The sequence below is a fragment of the Condylura cristata genome, unplaced genomic scaffold, assembly GCF_000260355.1.
Source record: "Condylura cristata isolate star-nosed mole 26May11 unplaced genomic scaffold, ConCri1.0 scaffold00037, whole genome shotgun sequence".
Classification (NCBI taxonomy): domain Eukaryota; kingdom Metazoa; phylum Chordata; class Mammalia; order Eulipotyphla; family Talpidae; genus Condylura; species Condylura cristata.
Window position 1 is genome coordinate 379,732 of NW_004567138.1, and position 18,832 is coordinate 398,563.

General features: G+C 38.6%; 1 protein-coding gene across 1 annotated transcript in view; it reads right to left on the reverse strand.

Annotated features, from left to right (window-relative positions):
• The window catches only part of MCUR1 (mitochondrial calcium uniporter regulator 1), a 22,733-nt gene that overhangs the window by 3,157 nt on the left and 744 nt on the right, over window positions 1-18,832 (reverse strand). Inside the window, exons 2-7 of the mRNA XM_012732920.1 lie at window positions 12,277-12,396; window positions 9,076-9,179; window positions 8,547-8,648; window positions 6,813-6,854; window positions 6,239-6,310; window positions 1,412-1,465 (exon numbers count right to left, since the gene is read on the reverse strand). Of these exons, the coding sequence (XP_012588374.1) occupies window positions 1,412-1,465; window positions 6,239-6,310; window positions 6,813-6,854; window positions 8,547-8,648; window positions 9,076-9,179; window positions 12,277-12,396 (494 nt within the window). The remainder of the gene's footprint in view (window positions 1-1,411; window positions 1,466-6,238; window positions 6,311-6,812; window positions 6,855-8,546; window positions 8,649-9,075; window positions 9,180-12,276; window positions 12,397-18,832) is intronic.

An 18,832-nucleotide genomic window follows, 5' to 3' on the forward strand; every position in this document is an offset into this window, starting at 1 on the left:
TTTTTCTCTATTAGTAAAGCATATTAAAAAGTAAAAGAAAAATACCATTGGCTCTTGCACACAGGATCTTTAGAGATTCAAACATGAAAATGTGCATTAAAAAGCTTTTATAAGTCACAGATTACTCTAAAATAAGGGGATGTTAGGAAACCCTTCTGCTCGCAATGGCATTGAATGTGTCTCACCCTTTCATATGTTTCTTCTAATGAGAGGAATACAGAAATAAAACAGTTAAACTAGCCATATAATCCACGCCAAGGTGGTGAGTTTGGATATTATAAATGGGTTGTAGTATTTCATCAATGCATAAAAACACCAGAGCAACTTCATCAAAAATTTCCTAATGCAAGTAGATAGCTCCATTAGGGTTAACAATCAGGTAGCCAATAAAGAAATAAATGCCTAGATGAACAGAAAACTACCCTAAAGGAATATTTCAGTGTTCTCCCCATGGCAGTGTCTTACAGATTACATATATCAAAAGTATTACAGGATTGAATAGAATGCAAGCCATAAAAAAAAAAAATTATCTTGGCTCTCCCTGCGTGGTGCAACATGATAAGGCACCATACTATGAAGCTCTATGAAGCCAGTGCAGCATGAGTTCGATCCCTGGCCAGGGAGCATCATGATGCACAGGGCATGGCAGACCTCTTCTGACCCGCCTGCTGCTTCCCTCAGCAGTGTACTTTGTCAATCTGCCTGTTCTACTCCCCACTGTCTCTGGTGAATCCTCTCACCCACCACTTCTCTGACCTGTAGCCCAGTTCTGAAAGCCTAAATAAATAAATCTTAAAAAAAAAAAAATCCTATGATATCCTACTTCTAGGCATGTAGCCAAAAGAAATTAAGACAGGGAATCCAACAGATATTTGTATGGCCATGTTCTTATGGCACTACAAATTATTACACCACTAGAGTCCCTGATGGGATAATCAAAAGGTGGTATCTATAAAACAGGATATATCTGACACATGTTATAAGTGTGAACCTTGAGGACATTATGTTCAGGATACTGAACTAGTCACAAGAGCACAAATACAAAATGATTTCACTTAGTTGAGGTATTCAGAATAGTCAAAACCATAGAGGCAAAAGTAGAACAGCTGTAACCACAATCTGGGAGTTGGGGGGTTGGGAGTTTGTATTAATGGGAATTTTCAATTCTTCAGGATGAAAAAGAATTCTTTGGATGGATGGTAGTGAGAGCTACATAATACTATGAATGTCCTTACTGAAATTGAACTTAAAAGTGGCCGAGATGGCAATTTTTATGTGTATTTTACTATTAAAAAAACCCCTATGACACCAAACCTGCATGTTTTCCTGTAACATTATATTATTAAAAGTAACGGTAACCATGAAGCAAAGGTGAGTAACTTTAGAACAAGAAGTCAGTCTCATTTCTTACCAATGCCACCATTTCTGTCCTCATTTCCAGAAGCTTCCTTTCATTCAATGAATACTAGAAAAAAACATGTCACATAGTCAGATATTCTGATTTATTCCTTTTGACTTCTCTTCTTCTCCTTAAAATCTGCTGGTCTTGGGCTCTCCCTGGTGGCACAATGGGTTAAAGTGCAGCACTATGAAGCTAGTGGCAGCCACTACAGGACCCCAGCCCTGGGAGGTGACCCGCATGGTGGGGCAGACCTCTCCTGACCCGCCTGCTGCCCTCTTCAGCAGTGTACTTCAGTCAGTCTGCCTGTTCTGCTCCCCGCTCTGTCTCTGGTGAATCCTCTCACGGCCCTTGCACCTCTGGCCTGTATCCCTGTTCTTGTATGCATAAAACAAACAAATCTTTAAAAAATATAATGATAGTAAGTCCCAACATTTCTTAGAATTCCCTTAGTAATCACCTTTGGGATAAAGTAGCTGCTTGCCCCTCTCTCTCAATCTGCTCTTGAGGTTTCCTATTTGTAATCACTCATCACTCCAATATCTGGAGTTCTTTTTGTCATTCCTCACCTCTACTACGTCTCTTTTCAGCTCTTTGCTGTGCTGTCTACTCTAGTGGTATTTCTGGAGCCAACTGAAGTGGATGCTCAGCCTTTTGGTTTTGAGAATACTGAAAAAGTTGGGAAGATTCAATTTTTTTTTTTTTTAAGATTTATTTATTTATTTGTACAGAACTGAGGTACAGGCCAGAGATGCGAAGGGTGAGAGAATTCACCAGAGACAGAGTGGGGAGCAGAACAGGCAGATTGACGAAGTACACTGCTGAGGGGAGCAGCGGGCTGGTCAGGAGAGGTCTGCCACGCCATGTGGTCGCCTCCGGGGCAGGCGGGGATCGAACTGATGCGGAAGTGGCTTTAGCTTTTTAGTGCAGTGCTTAAACCCGCTGCGCCACCAGGGAGGGCCGGGAAGATTCAATTTAAGGGCTCTTCCTTCATAATAAAAATAAAACTGTTCACAACTTGAGGCTTAGACAAAAGTTAAAGTTGGGAAAAACAGTATCAAGAAATAGTATTCTGTGATCTAGATGCTGCCTTGTAAATACAGACAGTAAATGCAGACACAATATACAAAACCATCACACTGGTTTCAATTAAAAACAAAACATACAGGCCCTCCCTGGTGGCACAGCGGGTTAAAGCACTGCACTAAGAAACTAAAGCCACTTCCGCATGAGTTCGATTCCCGCCTGTCCCGGAGGTGACCACATGGCGCGGCAGACCTCTCCTGACCCGCCCACTGCTCCCCTCAGCAGTGTACTTTGTCAATCTGCCTGTTCTGCTCCCCACTCTGTCTCTGGTGAAGCCTCTCACCCTCCGCATCTCTGGCCTGTACCCCAGTTCTGTATGAATAAATAAATAAATCTTAAAAAAAAAACAAAAAACATACAACCCAGAATTTCTAAGGGACTGGCCGGTCCTACCCAGAGCTAAAGTGGATCTTGCCTTTGCCAGTTATGCTTGACCAAAATGCAATTTTGTTGACATCAATATTAGATATATCTCTTTAGCAGTGAGCATTAGGATTTAAATGAACACAAACAAATCTATAATGGAAATGAAGAGTTAAGAATTCTTCATTAAGTTAATATCATTGTTACAGGAGAAAAAGAAATGCTTTTGGAAATATTTAGAAACTTTCTAGTTATAAGGCATCCTTCTGGGATGACAAGGGAGAGAATAAAAAGACATCACTACTTAGAGATGATAATAATAATAAAAATAGAAAATCCTAAACTCCAAATTAAAGACCAGTTGCAAGACCAAAAATAAATTTTATTCTGTCTTTTAACAGGGCTACAGACCAGGAGAGCTATGCATCACATCACCACAAGAGGGCACGGGTGCGTTTTCTGGTCACCTTTTAAACTTCAGTCTTATTAACTATAGACTCAATCACAAGAGTCTAAATCTTGACATTGTCATTATTTTAAAAATAACATTTCCCCCAAAGAAGTTCATAGGACATACTGCTTTTGAAAGTGCTATATCACCATAGTTAATTTAACTGAATAATAATTTATTAACCAAAGCAACGAGAAGCTCAGTAAGTCATCTTTACACATGGTAACTGTTGAAGTTACTATTAAGTATAAGACAACAGCATATTAATATGACACTATCCTGCACTTTAGATTAATCCAGTTTTAGGATTATCAAGTACAGCTTCTCAGCTAGGTTAGTAAATTCACTGGTTTTAATCCTTGACAATACCGCATACTTCTCAGTCTCCTATGATAAAGGAGAACAGTTAGTGACAGGTGTCCTCAATCAGACAGATTGAGAATTTCTTCTAAGTACTCAACCAGTAGGGACAAAAGTAGTCAAAAGAGTTTCTCTTCTTTAAGATACTAGTCATGGCCCTCCCTGGTGGCCTAGCGGGTTAAAGCACAGCACTAAGAAGCGAAAGCTACTTCCCCATGAGTTCGATTCCCGCCTGCCCCGGAGGTAACCACATGGCTTGGCAGACCTCTCCTGACACGCCCGCTGTTCCCCTCAGCAGTGTACTTCTTCCATCTACCTGTTCTGCTCTCCCCCGCCCCCCACTCTGTCTCTAGTGAAGCTTCTCACTGCCTCTGAGCCTCTGGCCTGTACCCCAGTTCTGTATGTGTAAATAAATCTTTAAAAAAAAAATAAAATGAAAAGATACTAGTCATATGCTAGTGATCACTAAGTACTTCTGAGACAATAGGTATCTCATGCCTGACAAATACTTTAAGACTAGAAAGACAGGTAAGATAGGCATAGCAGTTACTTTGTACAATGAAGCTCAACTTAACTCTTGAAATCAGAGGCAGTTTATAAATACAGTCACGTATTTGCCCAAATTTCCAGACTGCCTTCATTTATCATTGTAGGGCATTTTGGTTAAAAGCAAATTATGAAAAAATGAGAAACAATGAATAATTTTGAGTACTAAGTGTCTGAATATATATCTAGCTCCATGTTAGTGAAAACATCTGTGCCCTATTTTTCACTATGTTGAGAATAACAAAAGTACCTAATGTTATCAAATTCAAATAAGGTGCAAATAAAAAGACAGATGGACTAAAAATTACTAACACATATCTTTATTAACACATGCAACTTATTTCACCCTACTTTCTTTTTTCTTTTTATCATTAATTTTAATGTATATTTTACATCATTCTTCCTATTCTTACAATGCACCAATTTACTCCTACACCATCAACACAGTCTCTGTGCTCTCCCTTCCCATTTTGATCCTTCTTCCTCCCCCCCAACAGTGTTTCTGATTAATAGTTGACTGTTAATTTTGTTTTAAAATTTATTATAATTATATTTTTTCCTGACCCCTTAATTGGTTCCCCTACATTCCTCCTATAGTTGAAACCATCTGATATTTTTCCTTTTTGCTTATTTCACTGAGCATCACTTCTAGTACTACCCATGTTGCTGTGAATGGCAAGAATGGATTATTTTGATAACTGAATAATATTCCACTGTGTATATATACTACATCTTCTTGATCCAGTCATCTATTATGGGGCATCTGTCACCCCTACTTTCACTACTGAGTTGTTTAGAACAGCCAACACACATCCTTGCTGATTGATGCAAAGATAAGGCAAATGTTCTATATATACAATATAGTATTATCCAGTCATAGAAAATTTGGACTTTTACAACAACATGGATGAACCTTGAAAGCATTATACTAAGTAAAATAAGTCAAAGAGAAAAAGACAAATTCAGTACAATCTCATTTACATGTGATTCTTTACAAAAAGGGGAAAATAAAAGCCTCCTGAGCTTACAGATAAAGAAAACAAATTGATGTTTGTCAAGATTGGGGGCAGGGAAAAGTGAAGAAGTGAAGAGGATGAAAAGGTACAAATTTCCAGTTATATAATTAATAAGCCTTGGCGAAGGCTACAGAGCTGCTCTTCCAGGCCGCAGGTCCTGGTGTGACCGGCACACAGAGATGTCTCCCTCAGCTATTTACAGCTTACATTTTGTGGCCTTCTTTAGGTAACAAATGGACAGCACTATTTTTCCTTATTAGAAATTTCAGTTTAACTTAACTTACAGAATCATTCAGAATTTGCTCTTTAAAGCAGTGCACAAAGACTATGAGGGCCTCCCTGGTGGTCTAGGGGTTAAGTGTCAGGGATACACCTCCACAATTTGAGCTGGATCCTGGCCCAGGAAGCTGACCCACAGGGCTAAGGAGACCTTTCCTGACCTGCCCACTGCTCCCCTCAGCAGTGAATTTCAGTCAGTCTGCCTGTTCTGCTCCCTACTCTGTCTCTGGGGAATCCTCTCACCTGCACACTTCTGGCCTGCACTTCAGTTTTTGTGTGCATAAATAAATAAAACAAATCTTTAAAATTTTTTTTAAAAGATCATGAAAATGTTTTATTTGTCAATTTCAGTATAGAACTTGAAATTAATAATTTAATATTATTTAAGCCAGATAATCAATTGAACTGTTAAAAAATCAAGATATATGGACAGAGGCTTAAGTTATCTTAAGAGCAAGATTAAATTCAATTTCTTTGATAATGTCTAAGGATACATTATTTAGTATCCTGGAAATAAAGACTATTCAAACTTGACTTGACCAAGATTTTGATTTTCTTGTTACCTTGAAAGCACAAAATTTAAGCCCAAATGCAAAATAAAATTCAAATAGAGAAGCAACTGTGGCTAACACTGGTATACAGGTAAAACATTACAGTACTTGCATATAAACTGTAACTTCATCAAACATTCCATCCTGTGAAGAAAATAATTTTATATTTTTTAATAAAAGAACATACCAATTCTTTTACTCTGCTCTTTTCTAGATTGAAGTCTAACTTGGTATCTGTTCGGACTTTGAGTACTTCATCCTAGAAGAAAGGCAAACAGCAGAGAGAAAGAAATCCAAAGTAAGAAATCTAATCCCCTGAGGATGTGACACTTAGGGTTTTGTCTCCACTACCTCTAACTAGGGGGACCAGGGAAAGAAGGGGCAGACACAGGGCTTGTGGTCAAATAGAGACAGGGACTGATGACACAGAGACTCTGGGCAAGCTACATCTGGAGTCAGTCCTGCCTCGGGACATATGCAGCTATATATATGAATCTCTTTACCATTGCTTTTGACCACAGGATTCTCAACATAACTTCCCCTAGTGAATTTGGGTACAGACATCAGCAATTATTCAATGGCTGTGTTTTTAGCTAAATCTTCTAATTTGGACTTTTGAAACATATTAAATTTAACATGGAATTTAATTACATTTAATATGGAATAATATTTTTAAGGATATGAAATATTTCTGACATTATATTTTGATAAGCTCATGTAATTATATAAAATAAGCCAACAAACTAGGATGATGCTCTTACCATTACTTGTTGTTTTAATTGATGTAGCTCAAGTTTCATTTTCTAAAAAACACATTAAAAAGAAATGAGCCAACGGTATGTTTAGAACATTGAATAAATAATATAAAGCTTAGTAATTAACAAATATGAAAACAATACTAATGCACAAATCCTCTCCTCATTCTATAGCAACTTGTCTGCATCAAGAATACAATATTAGGGCCCTTCCTCATGGTGCAACGGGTTAAAACGCAGCACTGTGAAGAAATTGAAGCCTCTGCAGCATGAGCTCAATTGCCAACTAGGGGGATGACCTAGAAGGCACAGCAGACTTCTCCTGTCTTGCCCATTGTTCCCGTTGGCAGTGTGTTTCAGTTGATCTAACTGTTCTGCTCCCCACTCTGTCTCTAGTGAATCCTCTCAACCCTCCCACACCTCTGGCCTGTACCCCAGTTCTGTATGCATGAATAAACCTTAAAAAAAAAAGAAGAAGAAATACAGTATTAATGGAATAGTTTCAGTAGCAGAAAAGATTACTCGTCAAGGCAGGATAGTACCATAACCATATAGTATCCTGAGATCAGTTAAAATTCATCACTAAGGTTACAAAATGGTAACAATTGTTTTTAACATAAACATTTGCCCTCCTCCCTGGTGGCACAAGGGTTTAATTCTAAACACTATAAGCTATCTGCAGGAGTTCGATCCCCAGCCAGGGAGCTGACCCACTTGGCACAGCAGAACTCTCCCTGTCTCTCCCGCTGCTCCCCTCAGCAGTATATTTCAGTTGATCTGCCTGTTCTGCTCCCCACTGTCTCTGGTGGATCTTCTCACCCCCTGCACTTCTGGCTCTTGTATGTATAAATAAATAAAAGAAAAGAGAAAGAGAAAGAGAAAAAAAGCCCCCCAAAACATATACATTTGCCTTCAGAGAAGCTGTATTCTCTAACTCAGCCTTTGAACTTTCTTTTAATTAATTCTGCCCTGAATTTAAGGATAAGGTTAAGACCAAAAGGTAGTAATTGGATTTCCCTTATGAACTTTATTTTATTTTTTAAAAAGATTTATTTATTTATGCTTATAGAACTGGGGTATAGACCAGAGGTATGGTGGGTAAGAGGATTCACTAGAGACAGAGTGGGAAGCAGAACAAGCAAATCAAGGAAGTACACTGCTGAGGGGAGCAGCAGGCAGGTCAGGAGTGGTCTGCCATGCCATGTGGGTCACCTCCCTGGCTGGGGATTGAACTTGTGCTGCAGTGCCTTCAGATAGCTTCATAATGCAGTGTTTTAACCCGTTCCACCACCAGGGAGAGCCTCCCTTAAGAATTTTAAAAGGCAAATGCAAAGAGGGCATTTATGTAAACACTGATACCACAGGACACACTGTAATAAACTATGGGATAGTTTACAGCGACACTTATTCATAATAACTCAAAACTGGAAATAATCCTAACAAAGGTTAAGAGTAAAGTAATGTGGCATATTCATATAATGCTGTATGGAAAAGAATGATGTACACTGAAGGACAATCCCTATGATCTCACCAGATAAAGTTCTGGAATAGACTAAACTAGTCACAGCCAAAAGAAAGCAGGAGAATAGCTTCCTCTGAGGAAGTGTGACTACTATGGGACATGAGCAAGACTCTGGTGGAAATTCACCAAGATGTACACTTTCCTGTGTTTTTACATTGCTATATGTTACAGTACCTTAATATAAAGTATTTTGTAAATATGAACAATTCTAGTTTTACCTCATTTTCTTCTCTGAGCATGGAAAACTCACTCTTCTCCAAAATAATCATATCCTTTTTCACATTAGAAATTTGAGACATTATTTGCTGAAGAGTGATCTCCTAGGAAAAGAAAAACAAAACATATAACCTAGTCTAGTCTACAAAGTCCACCTCCCATCAAATGTCATCATAGAAAAGATGCTAAAAAAATTACAAAATGAGAAAACAGAAAGAATAGAACACAAGTCCAGTATCATTCTCAAGTAAACTACAGTCAGAAAGGGGGGTGACCAAGTTCAAGACCTAGCACTGCAATTCTGCCCACCTCTACATTTTTATTGTTTGACAGAACAATTCTGAAGTTAATAGCACAATTCTATCATTTCACTAAGTAGCTTTGAAAAAATACTTTATAACATTGTGACTTGCCTCTCAATTATGGCTAAAATCACTCACTACTCTTCAACAGAAAATTATCTGAAAAGATAATCTACAAATAATCCCACCTTCAGCTTTCATATTTGCTCAGGTGCCTGACAAAACAAACCTGCTGCATCTTGGTGACCATATCTTTGTAGACAACATCCATGTTGGCATCCATGATCTTGACCAGTGCAGACACAATGATTTCTGCTTGCTGTGTAGTAAACCCTGAACAAACACATAAAGATAATCACACTCAGGTGAATTCTAGATGTCCGGAAAAAAAATTTCCATGAAAAATGAGGCTTGGCTGACTCATGAGCCTTCATGTCCTTCCTGGTGGCCTGAAGTTGTTTTTAGAGAAAGTATAATGACCTGAAGTTCAAAGTCAAGTGAAAACAAGCCAGACACAAAATTACAGATATTAGTTTTTGTAATTTAACAAAGAGTCTAGGTAATTTTTTACTTTCTTCTGTTTTTTTATCTCTATCTAAATTTTCTAGAATGGATGTGGTTTCCTTTTAAAAATGTATATGCTAGCAAAAAATTAATTAGGAAAGTTAAATTATCGTTGTTATAACTCTTTTAATTGAGCTAAGGTTGGTTTACATTGTTTATATTTTGGAAGGTTAGGATTTTCCCTTCTGGAGATGTTAGCAGCACTCCCACTACCAAGCACCAGGAATCTCCCATCATCCCTTGTGTCCCCCTTCTTTGCACTCACCCCTCTCCCTTCCCTGAATGTCTTAGAGCTCTATTTCTGGGAAAGCCAAATTTTCTCCATCTAACACTGACTAGATAAATTTAGCTGTGGGTTTAGTGTTGAAAAACAAAACCAGTTCTTTCATTTTTCTCTGCAATTCTCTTCAGTAACTTTTTTTTTTTTTAAAGATTTATTTATTTGTTCATACAGAACTGGGGTACAGGCCAGAGGCTCAGGAGCGGTGAGAGGCTTCACCAGAGACAGAGTGATGAGCAGAACAGGCAGATCGACGAAGTACACTGCTGAGGGGAGCAGTGGGCGGGTCAGGAGAGGTCTGGCACGCCATGTGGTCACCTCCGGGGCAGGCGGGAATCGAACTCATGCGGAAGCGGCTTTAGATTCTCAGTGCTGTGCTTTAACCCGCTGCGCCACCAGGGAGGGCCACTTCAGTAACTTTTAAGGGAAACCAAACTGGAAAAAAAAATACTCTGATTCTCAATAAATGATACTGAATTGAACTAAGCAAAACTTTAGCTCAGCACTGTTACTGCTTTAAAAAATTTTAGCAACTTGTATATCAACTTAGAAATTCTAATAAAATGTTTAAAATCAGTTTACTGGGAAGTAATTCTCTCTGTTAAATTCTTCTATTTATAAGAACTTCAGAAGAATCTAAATTTGTTTGGAAAAAGTATAACTGGTACTATTTGAATGGGATTACAATTTAAAAAATATGCATTTAAAGAGACAAAAGACCTATTCCTTTCACTTTAATCAAAATCCTTTCATTTTCAATGTGTGGTTATGCACATCTAGAAAGCCATTCCAATATTTACACACTCACATGATAATGTTGTGTAGCTATGGGGAAATGGGAAACAGAAATAGCTTTTTTTGTTCCTTTTCTGTCATCCTAATTTTTTGAAAATGAACATTTGTAAGTTTTAATACTTTAATAAGAAGAATTCATAGCAAACCATAACTTGGTTAGGCAATTATGAAGAAAAGAGAAACAAACAGAAAGAAAACTTAACACTGGTAGTAAACTCCAAAGTCTAAACACTTGAAACCCCCTGTGGTAGGGGTTTTATGGTAAAATCCCTACCCATAAAATCCATAAAAAGCTGAAGTTAAAAATGAAAACCTACTGAGTTACCAGGTACAAATTAGTTTTTGTTGGAATGAGAGAACAAGACACATTCACGGTTAGTGAAATTACAGACACATAGGAAGTTTTGTTTAGAAACATGGCTCTGGGCCTTTCCCTGTCTGGCCTTATTATAACCTAGTCACTTTGAGACCCTCATTATCACTGTCAGGCCTAGTAAGCATCTTCACAGCCTCCTATAAGTGGTCTGGGAATATATAAATATTCTTGAGTCAAGGTTTGAAATCAAGAGAAGCAGAAAGTACATGTCAAAACAGTGCATTTGATCTCTTAAAATGCATAGGATTTTTGTCAGAATAAGTAACACTTTTAAGGGGGAGAGGGAAAATACACTGCACCTGTCCATGGGAGGAAGGCTTGAGACCCTGAGTTCACTTACAGCCACCTCAACACCTTCACACTTAGCAAATTAACAGTGTCTCCTCAATTCCATGTAGATGCCCCCTGTAGTTCGAATGTATTCTATAATTCACTTCTTTGAATAGAAAATCACAAAGAACACACATGCAGAGAAAAGTAAAAAAGAAAAAGCAAAGAGGAAGATGCCTGCTTTTCAAGATAAGTTTAGATGTCTCCTCTTCTCACTTCTACTTTCCCCTTTTATGTTCTGGACTAAAAGTCAAATTTGAAAAAATTGCAGAAATTATTATGCAGCATTTGTCAGTTTTTCCAAAGTGCATTCAAGTAAATTATTTCACTGAATGCTCAAAGGGGTTTTGGGACTCTCTTGACCATGAGGAATGTTAATCTGATTACTAAAAAACAAAGAATAAGGTGAGAGTATCATTAATTGCTGCTCAACTACCTACATTTTAGTTCCATAAAAAAATTTAAAACCAAGATGCAGAGTGATAGCACTATTTTTGTGCTTCACAGTTGTTATAGGAAGCAATCCTGAGTTTTTTTTTAAAGATTTATTTATTTATTCATATGGAACTGGGGTACAGGCCAGAGATGTGGAGGGTGAGAGGATTCACCAGAGACTGAGTGGAGAGCAGAACAGGCAGATTGATGAAGTACACTGCTGAGGGGAGCAGGGGGCAGGTCAGGAGAGGTCTGCCGCACCATGTGGATTTCCTCCGGGGCAGGTGGGGATCGAACTCATGCGGAAATGGCTTTAGCTTCTCAGTGCTGCGTTTTAACCCGCTGCACCACCAGGGAGGGCTGCAATCCTGAGTTTTGCTGACCTGAGTTTTTACCTACAGTGCTATATATCCACAGTGATGTTATAAAAATACACTTCATTTGAAGAAAGAGAAATGTGTGAAAAACATCTCAACTGTATTGATAAAGCAAAAATTTCCTGAAAGAATGAACAAGGGAATGAAAAAACCAGATTTTCTAGAAGATGACCTATAGACTTAAGAGTCAGAAAGATAAGTTAGATCAAATCATAACAGAACTCGTAATTTATTGCACTTTTTAAAGGCAGGGAACCAATGAGAGAGGGTTACCATTTCCTTCAAGTGAGCACACTAACGCGTGGGTGTCAAAGTAGAGCTTCCTACTGCCAGAGGAGGTGAAGTCCTTCCTTTTGCTCTCCAGCTGCACACAGCCAGTGGAGAGGCTCAGCTCTGGAACGGAAAGGACAATAAGGTTCAAAACCAAATCTAATGGCACAAAAAAACAACTTAGCACCATGAAAAATATATGACATACCCCTATTTTTTTTACAACAGTTTTATTGAGATGTAATTCACACAGCATACAATTTACACTGTAAGTGTGTGATTACAGTTTTATAAGAATCCTCACTATCATCTTTGCAACTTTAGAACATTTCATCACCCCGAAGTGGAATCTTTTTCCTGTTAGCTATCACTTCATAATCTCCGTATTCCACCATCCCCAGAAAACTACTGATCCCTGGAAGTCGCCTACCTTGGACATTTCATATGAATAGAATCACAAGGCATGTGATATTTTGTCTGGCTTCTTTCACTTGGAGTGATGTTTTCAGGGTTCATCAACTCCCTGTACAATGTCAGTACATTCTTTTTATTGCCAACCTTCCATTGTATGGACATACCAAATTTTTTTCGACCTGTTCAGCGGCTGAAGGATACTTGTTTCCACATTTATCTATATGAAAGCTGCTAATATGAACCTTCATGTATGTTTTTATGTGAACATGTTTTCAATTCTCTTGGGCATATCCCTAGGAGTGCAACTGTTGCATCCTATTGTTAACACTGTTTAATTCTCTGAGATTAAGCTTCTGAAAGTGCCTGCACTGTTTTACATTCCCAGCAGCAATATATGTGGGTTTCAGTTTCTCCATGTCGGAACCAACACTGGTTATTACCTTTCATATCCTACCGAGTGTAAAGTGGTATTTTCCTGCAGTTCTGATCTGCCTTTTCCTGATAGCCAACGATGGAGACCATATTTTCATGTTTATTGGTCAGCTGCATATTTTCTTTGGAGAACTATCTATTCAGATCCTCTGCCCATTTTAAAACTGGGCTATCTTTTTTATTACTACGTTATAAAAGTGCTTTATATATTCTTGATAATTCTTTTATCATAGATATTATTTGCAAATATTCTCTAACATTCTTGGATTTCTTTTACTTTCTTGATGTTAGCTTTTGAAGCACAAAAGTTTTTAATTTTAATGAAATTCAATTTATATTTTCTTTTGCTCTTTGTGCTTTTGATGTCATAGCTAATTCAAGTACACACAAACACACTTTTAAAAAATTTATAGTTTTAGCTTTTATATTTAGGTCTTTGAATCACTAATTCTTGTATATGCTAATTCAACTTCAATGTTTTGCATATGGACGTCCAGCTGTCTCAATACTATTTTCTCCATTAAACTATCATGTAACTCATCGAAGAGCAACTGACTACAAAAACAAGGTCTTTCCTTTGGGTTTCCATTCTATTCTGTCTGCTTTTATGCCAGTGCCACATTTTCTTGACTACTTGTAGCGTTGTTATAAGTTTTATCTTTGAAGATGTGTCTGCCAACTTTGTTTTTTTCTACATTGTTTTGCCTATTCTTTATTATTTTTTAAAGATTTATTTATTTATTTATGCACACAGAACTGGGGTACAGGCCAGAGGTGCAGGGGTAGTGAGAGGACTCATCAGATTTGAATGGGGAGCAGAACAGGCAGATCGAGGACACTGCTGAGGGGAGCAGCAGGCGAGACAGGAGACGTCTGCCAGGGTCTCCAACTCACACAGAAATGCCTGCCATTAGCTTGCAGTGCTGCACCCCAACCCGTTACGCCACCAGGGAGTGCCCTGTTTTGCCTATTCTAAGTCCTTGTTCTTCCATAAAAATTTTGTATCAATTTATCAATTTCTTCAAAGAAGCTACCTGGAACTTTAATAATAATGCATCAAATCTGTAGATCAATTTGGGGAAACAATATTAAGTCTTCCAACCCATGAGCATAGTGTATTACTCAATTTATTTAGGTTTTAGTTTCTTTAGTTCGTATTATGTGGGTTTCAGAGTATAAGATTTGTGGTGTTTTGGCTAACAGTTATCCTAAGTATTTTATTATTTTGCTGCAACTTTACATTAGGAATTGTTTTCTAAACTTCGTTTTTAAAAAGATTTATTTACTTATGCATACAAGAAATGGGGTACAGGCTAGAGGTGTGGGGAGCAGAAAAGGCAGATCAACTGAAAAACACTACTGAGGGGAGCAGCGGACCCAGCAGGAGAGGTCTGCTGCTCCATGTGGGTCAGCTCCCTGGCTGGGACTGAAATTGTGCTGCAGTAGTTGAGACAGTTTCATAGTGATGCACTTTAACCCACTGCACTACCAGGGAGGGCCCTTAATTTCATATTTTTCAGACTGCTCACTGCTAATGTACAGAATACAATTATTTACATATTAATCTTATAGTCTGTGATCTTATCATTTGTATGAATTTCTTAAGGTTTTCTATGTGCAAATTTATATTCTTTCCCATCTAAACACCTTTTCATCTTCTTGCCTATTTGTTCTGGCTGGAACTTCTAATACAATGTTGAATGAAGTAGCGAGAACAGACCTTCTTAACCCTGACTTTAAAGGGAAAGCTTTCTGTCTTTTGCTATTTAATTACATCAGTCACATATTTCCAGATACACTTTAACAGGTTAGGCAGTACCCTCCTGTTCTTAATTAGTCAAGAACATGCTTTGTTCTGAATCATGGAAGGGTGCTGAAGTTTTTCAAATTCTTTTTCTTTTAAGATGACCATGTGGCCCTCCCTGGTGGCACAGCGGGTTAAAGCACAGCACTAAGAAGCTGAAGTCACTTCCGCATGAGTTCCATTCCCGCCTGCCCCGAGGAGATCCACATGGCACGGCAGACCTCTCCTGACCCGCCCGCTGCTCCCCTCAGCAGTGTACTTCGTAGATCTGCCTGTTCTGCTCCCCACTCTGTCTCTGGTGAAGGCTCTCATCCTCCGCATTTCTGGCCTGTACCCCAATTCTGTATGAATAAATAAATCTTAAAAAAAAAAAAAAAGATGACCATGTGGTTTCCCTTCTTTAGTAATATGTGCGTTATATGAATTGATTTTCAGACAGTAAGTGAACATGGTGTTCCTGTAACAGTGGTCACAGTGTTCACTCCTTTCTATATATTGCTGGATGTGGTTTGCTAGGATTTTGTTGAGGATATTGTATTTCTAAGCACAATACTGTTTTTTTATTCTCTTTTCTTGGGATGTTTTTCCAAAAGTTGATCTTTAGAAAGATGTACTCTTAACACTTTGTAAATTGTAGTTACTATTTTTTTTTTTTAAGATTTATTTGTACATACAGAACTGGGGTACAGGCCAGAGGCTCAGGGGCGGCGAGAGGCTTCACAAGAGACAGAGTGGGGGGCAGAACAGGCAGATCAACAAAGTAAACTGCTGAGGGGAGCAGTGGGCGGGTCAGGAGAGGTCTGCCACGCCATGTGGTCACCTCCGGGGCAGGCGGGAATCGAACTCATGCGGAAGTGGTGTTAGCTTCTCAGTGCAGTGCTTTAACCCACTGCGCCACCAGGGAGGGCCCTGTAGTTACTATTTAACCATATAGCCAACTCACTTTGTAAACTTATTTCAAGGTAGTCATTTGAAGAAGGTAGCATAAGAAAGAGTGACCTGATTTATTTCATCAACTACAATAGTTTTTAAAAATAGAGAATAAGTACAATGTTAATTTCTCATTATTCCAAGAAAGGTCGTTTAAATATCTAGCTTCTTAATATTATACTGAAACTAAAAAGATATTTTGACAGCAGAGGAAAAATACAGATGGACAATATAAAATAACTTTCATTTAAATCAGTAAACAAAACTATATGGAAATCTTGTTGTGTTTTTTCTTCCATACTATGGGAGTACAGGAGTGGTAGGAGAACTGTCACCTACTAATAAGTTTAACTATTTGCTTAAGAGTTTCCTAGGTGGCCAGAAAGATACTTCAGTTAATCAACTGCTAATCTCAATCCTTCACTACTAAAGGCTCTGAAAGGAAATTGCAAGTAAGCAAAAACAAGACACGGACAGAATCCTACTGAGCTGGTGCTGCTTCTTCGAAGGAGGACAGTGATTCCCAACCTACTGGGCAACTTAGAAAGAGTCAGTGGCTGTGGTCACTGTGAGAAGAGACTGAAGAATCACTAATTGTTACCTTTCTTGAAATAATGAGAAAGTGACATTGTACTAGTTCCTGAAATAAATCAGGTCACTTTTTCTTATGCTACCTTCTTCAAATGACTACCTAGAAACAAGTTTACAATATGATTTGGGTATGTGGTTAAATAGAAACTATAATATACAAAGTGTTAAAGAGTACATCTCTCTTTTACAGACTAACAAAATACAAAATACAATGCTTAATGGTAAAAACAGGCCCTTAGATTCAAAGAACCAACAGCCTACAGCATAAGGTTCTTGTCAAAGCAAAGTGTTTAGCCCACACCTGGCCTTTCAGCTTTCTTTCTAGCCACCTTGGCTGTTTCCTGCACTTTCATACCTTGATGCTCCATCAGCTTGGTTTGGTCCCCTTTCTCAACTGGAGAATTTTAAACATTGTTTTTACTGTCTGTTAGTATTCTGCCAACTTGCTAAGCAACCATGAAGTTCTGGACACACACGCTTCACTGTATGATTCTTTCTGCTGCTCTGTCAGTTTTCTCAGTCCAGCACAGACAGCTGTTGCACAGCACTTTACCATGCCATTTCCCTGTCTGTTGCACCTACTAGATCAAGAGCAGCCAGTTTTAGTTATTTTTGTGTCATAAACATTAGCAGAAGGCCTGACACGCTGCAGGTCAAATTCAGCTGTATGACTTCTAAGATCTGGATGGTGAGACTGTTAGAATGAAAATTTGAGGTCAACTCTTTTCTCTTCTCCACCTAGTCTTCCCTTTTCACATAGATAAGCTCACTTGAATTTGGCACCTCCTTTTCCATTCCTAATTTCCAGTCCCAGGACAGAAAGAGGAGTTCATCAAATGAGACCAAGTACCTGACACAGACCAGACCTAGCTTGAGAAACAGGGTGGGTGAGTAAGTGAATGAATGAAAGAAAGTACCTCTCAAATGCTCCCTAAGTTTTACCTTACTCATCTTAGAATGCCTTGGACTGTCCCATGGCAGCTTTAAACATCTGAGTCCAGAACTCACAAAGAGTGAAGGGATTATTCTAGCCTCCAAATTCCTTATTTCTAAAAACCAAGTCATCATATGACGTAAAATAAATACTACCTCTATACACACACAAAACAAATCACCATAACCACTTTCTAAATGTGAGCAAATTCCAATTTAGACATGCAGCTTCGCTTTCCAAAAATGAGTGAAATTTTCAATAGTAAGCTTATTTCAAAACACTGTCTTCTAAGAAGTGGAGAAGAGGGCTGACCACTTCCCACTTGGCACTGCAGCTCCAGCCAACAGGGACAGAGGGTGAATGCAGTCTTGTCTCAGTCAAAGGGCAAATCCCACTACAAGGACACAGCAATGTGCTGGCATTCAGAGCACCCCTGACTCATTCCTCCTGTGTTGGGATAACAAATGAGGTCCAAGAACAAGGAATTCCCACTAACGGCCAAGAAACAAATAAACTGAGCTAAGTTAAAGTGTAACATGTAGGTTTTTTTTTTTAAGATATATTTTATTTATGCATACAGAACTGTATGCATACAGAAGCCAGAGATCCAGGGGTGGTGAGAGAATTCTCCGGAGACAGAATGGGGAGCAGAACAGGCAGATCAATGAGGTACATTGCTTAGGGGAGCAGTGGGTCTGTCAGGAGAGGTCTGCCGTGCCATGTGGGTCACCTCCGGGGTTGGGGATGGAGCTGAAGCAGCTAAGGCTAGCTTGCAGTGCTGCGTCCTTACCCATTGCACCACCAGGGAGCACCCATATGTAGGTTTCTTTGGGGAGACTTTCAGCATATCAAAAGCATATTAAAAACACACTAACAAAAGATGCTTAAAGTTAGCCTTAGACAGAAAAAGGAAACCACGTTAAATTCCTGCTCATAGCATCCCTATGTATGAACAGCCCAGTGAAAACTTTGGGCACAGCACTACCAGGCTGAAACCAAAGTAATGAACTCTCATTTACTGCTGGTTAATGGGCAGATGTCCTTCCTTAACTCTCTGCTGTGTTCTCCAGTATGGATACAGCCATCCTTACTCTTTATATGAATCAGAACACTCATTTTGAGATGCCTCCAACAGTACCACCTTGCTTTTACAAAGTCAGAAAACTAGCTGATAGAAACTCAGAAAACAGACCCACAATCCAGACGTATGAGAAAATCAATCAGGTCAACAGTTCATCAAAAAATGAGCAACAAAAGGCAAAGTATAGATATAAAACCAGTTCGTAATTACTGCAGGACAGACAGTTAAACATTCATTTCCCACCCTTTATATGTGAGCTTCCTTCACTTATTTGCCCCACCAGTTTCTCCTCCAGGCAGTAAATAATATTCTTAAATTTTATATGCTGTCAACGTTCAATGAGCACCTCTGCTAAGATATTTGAAAAAAATAA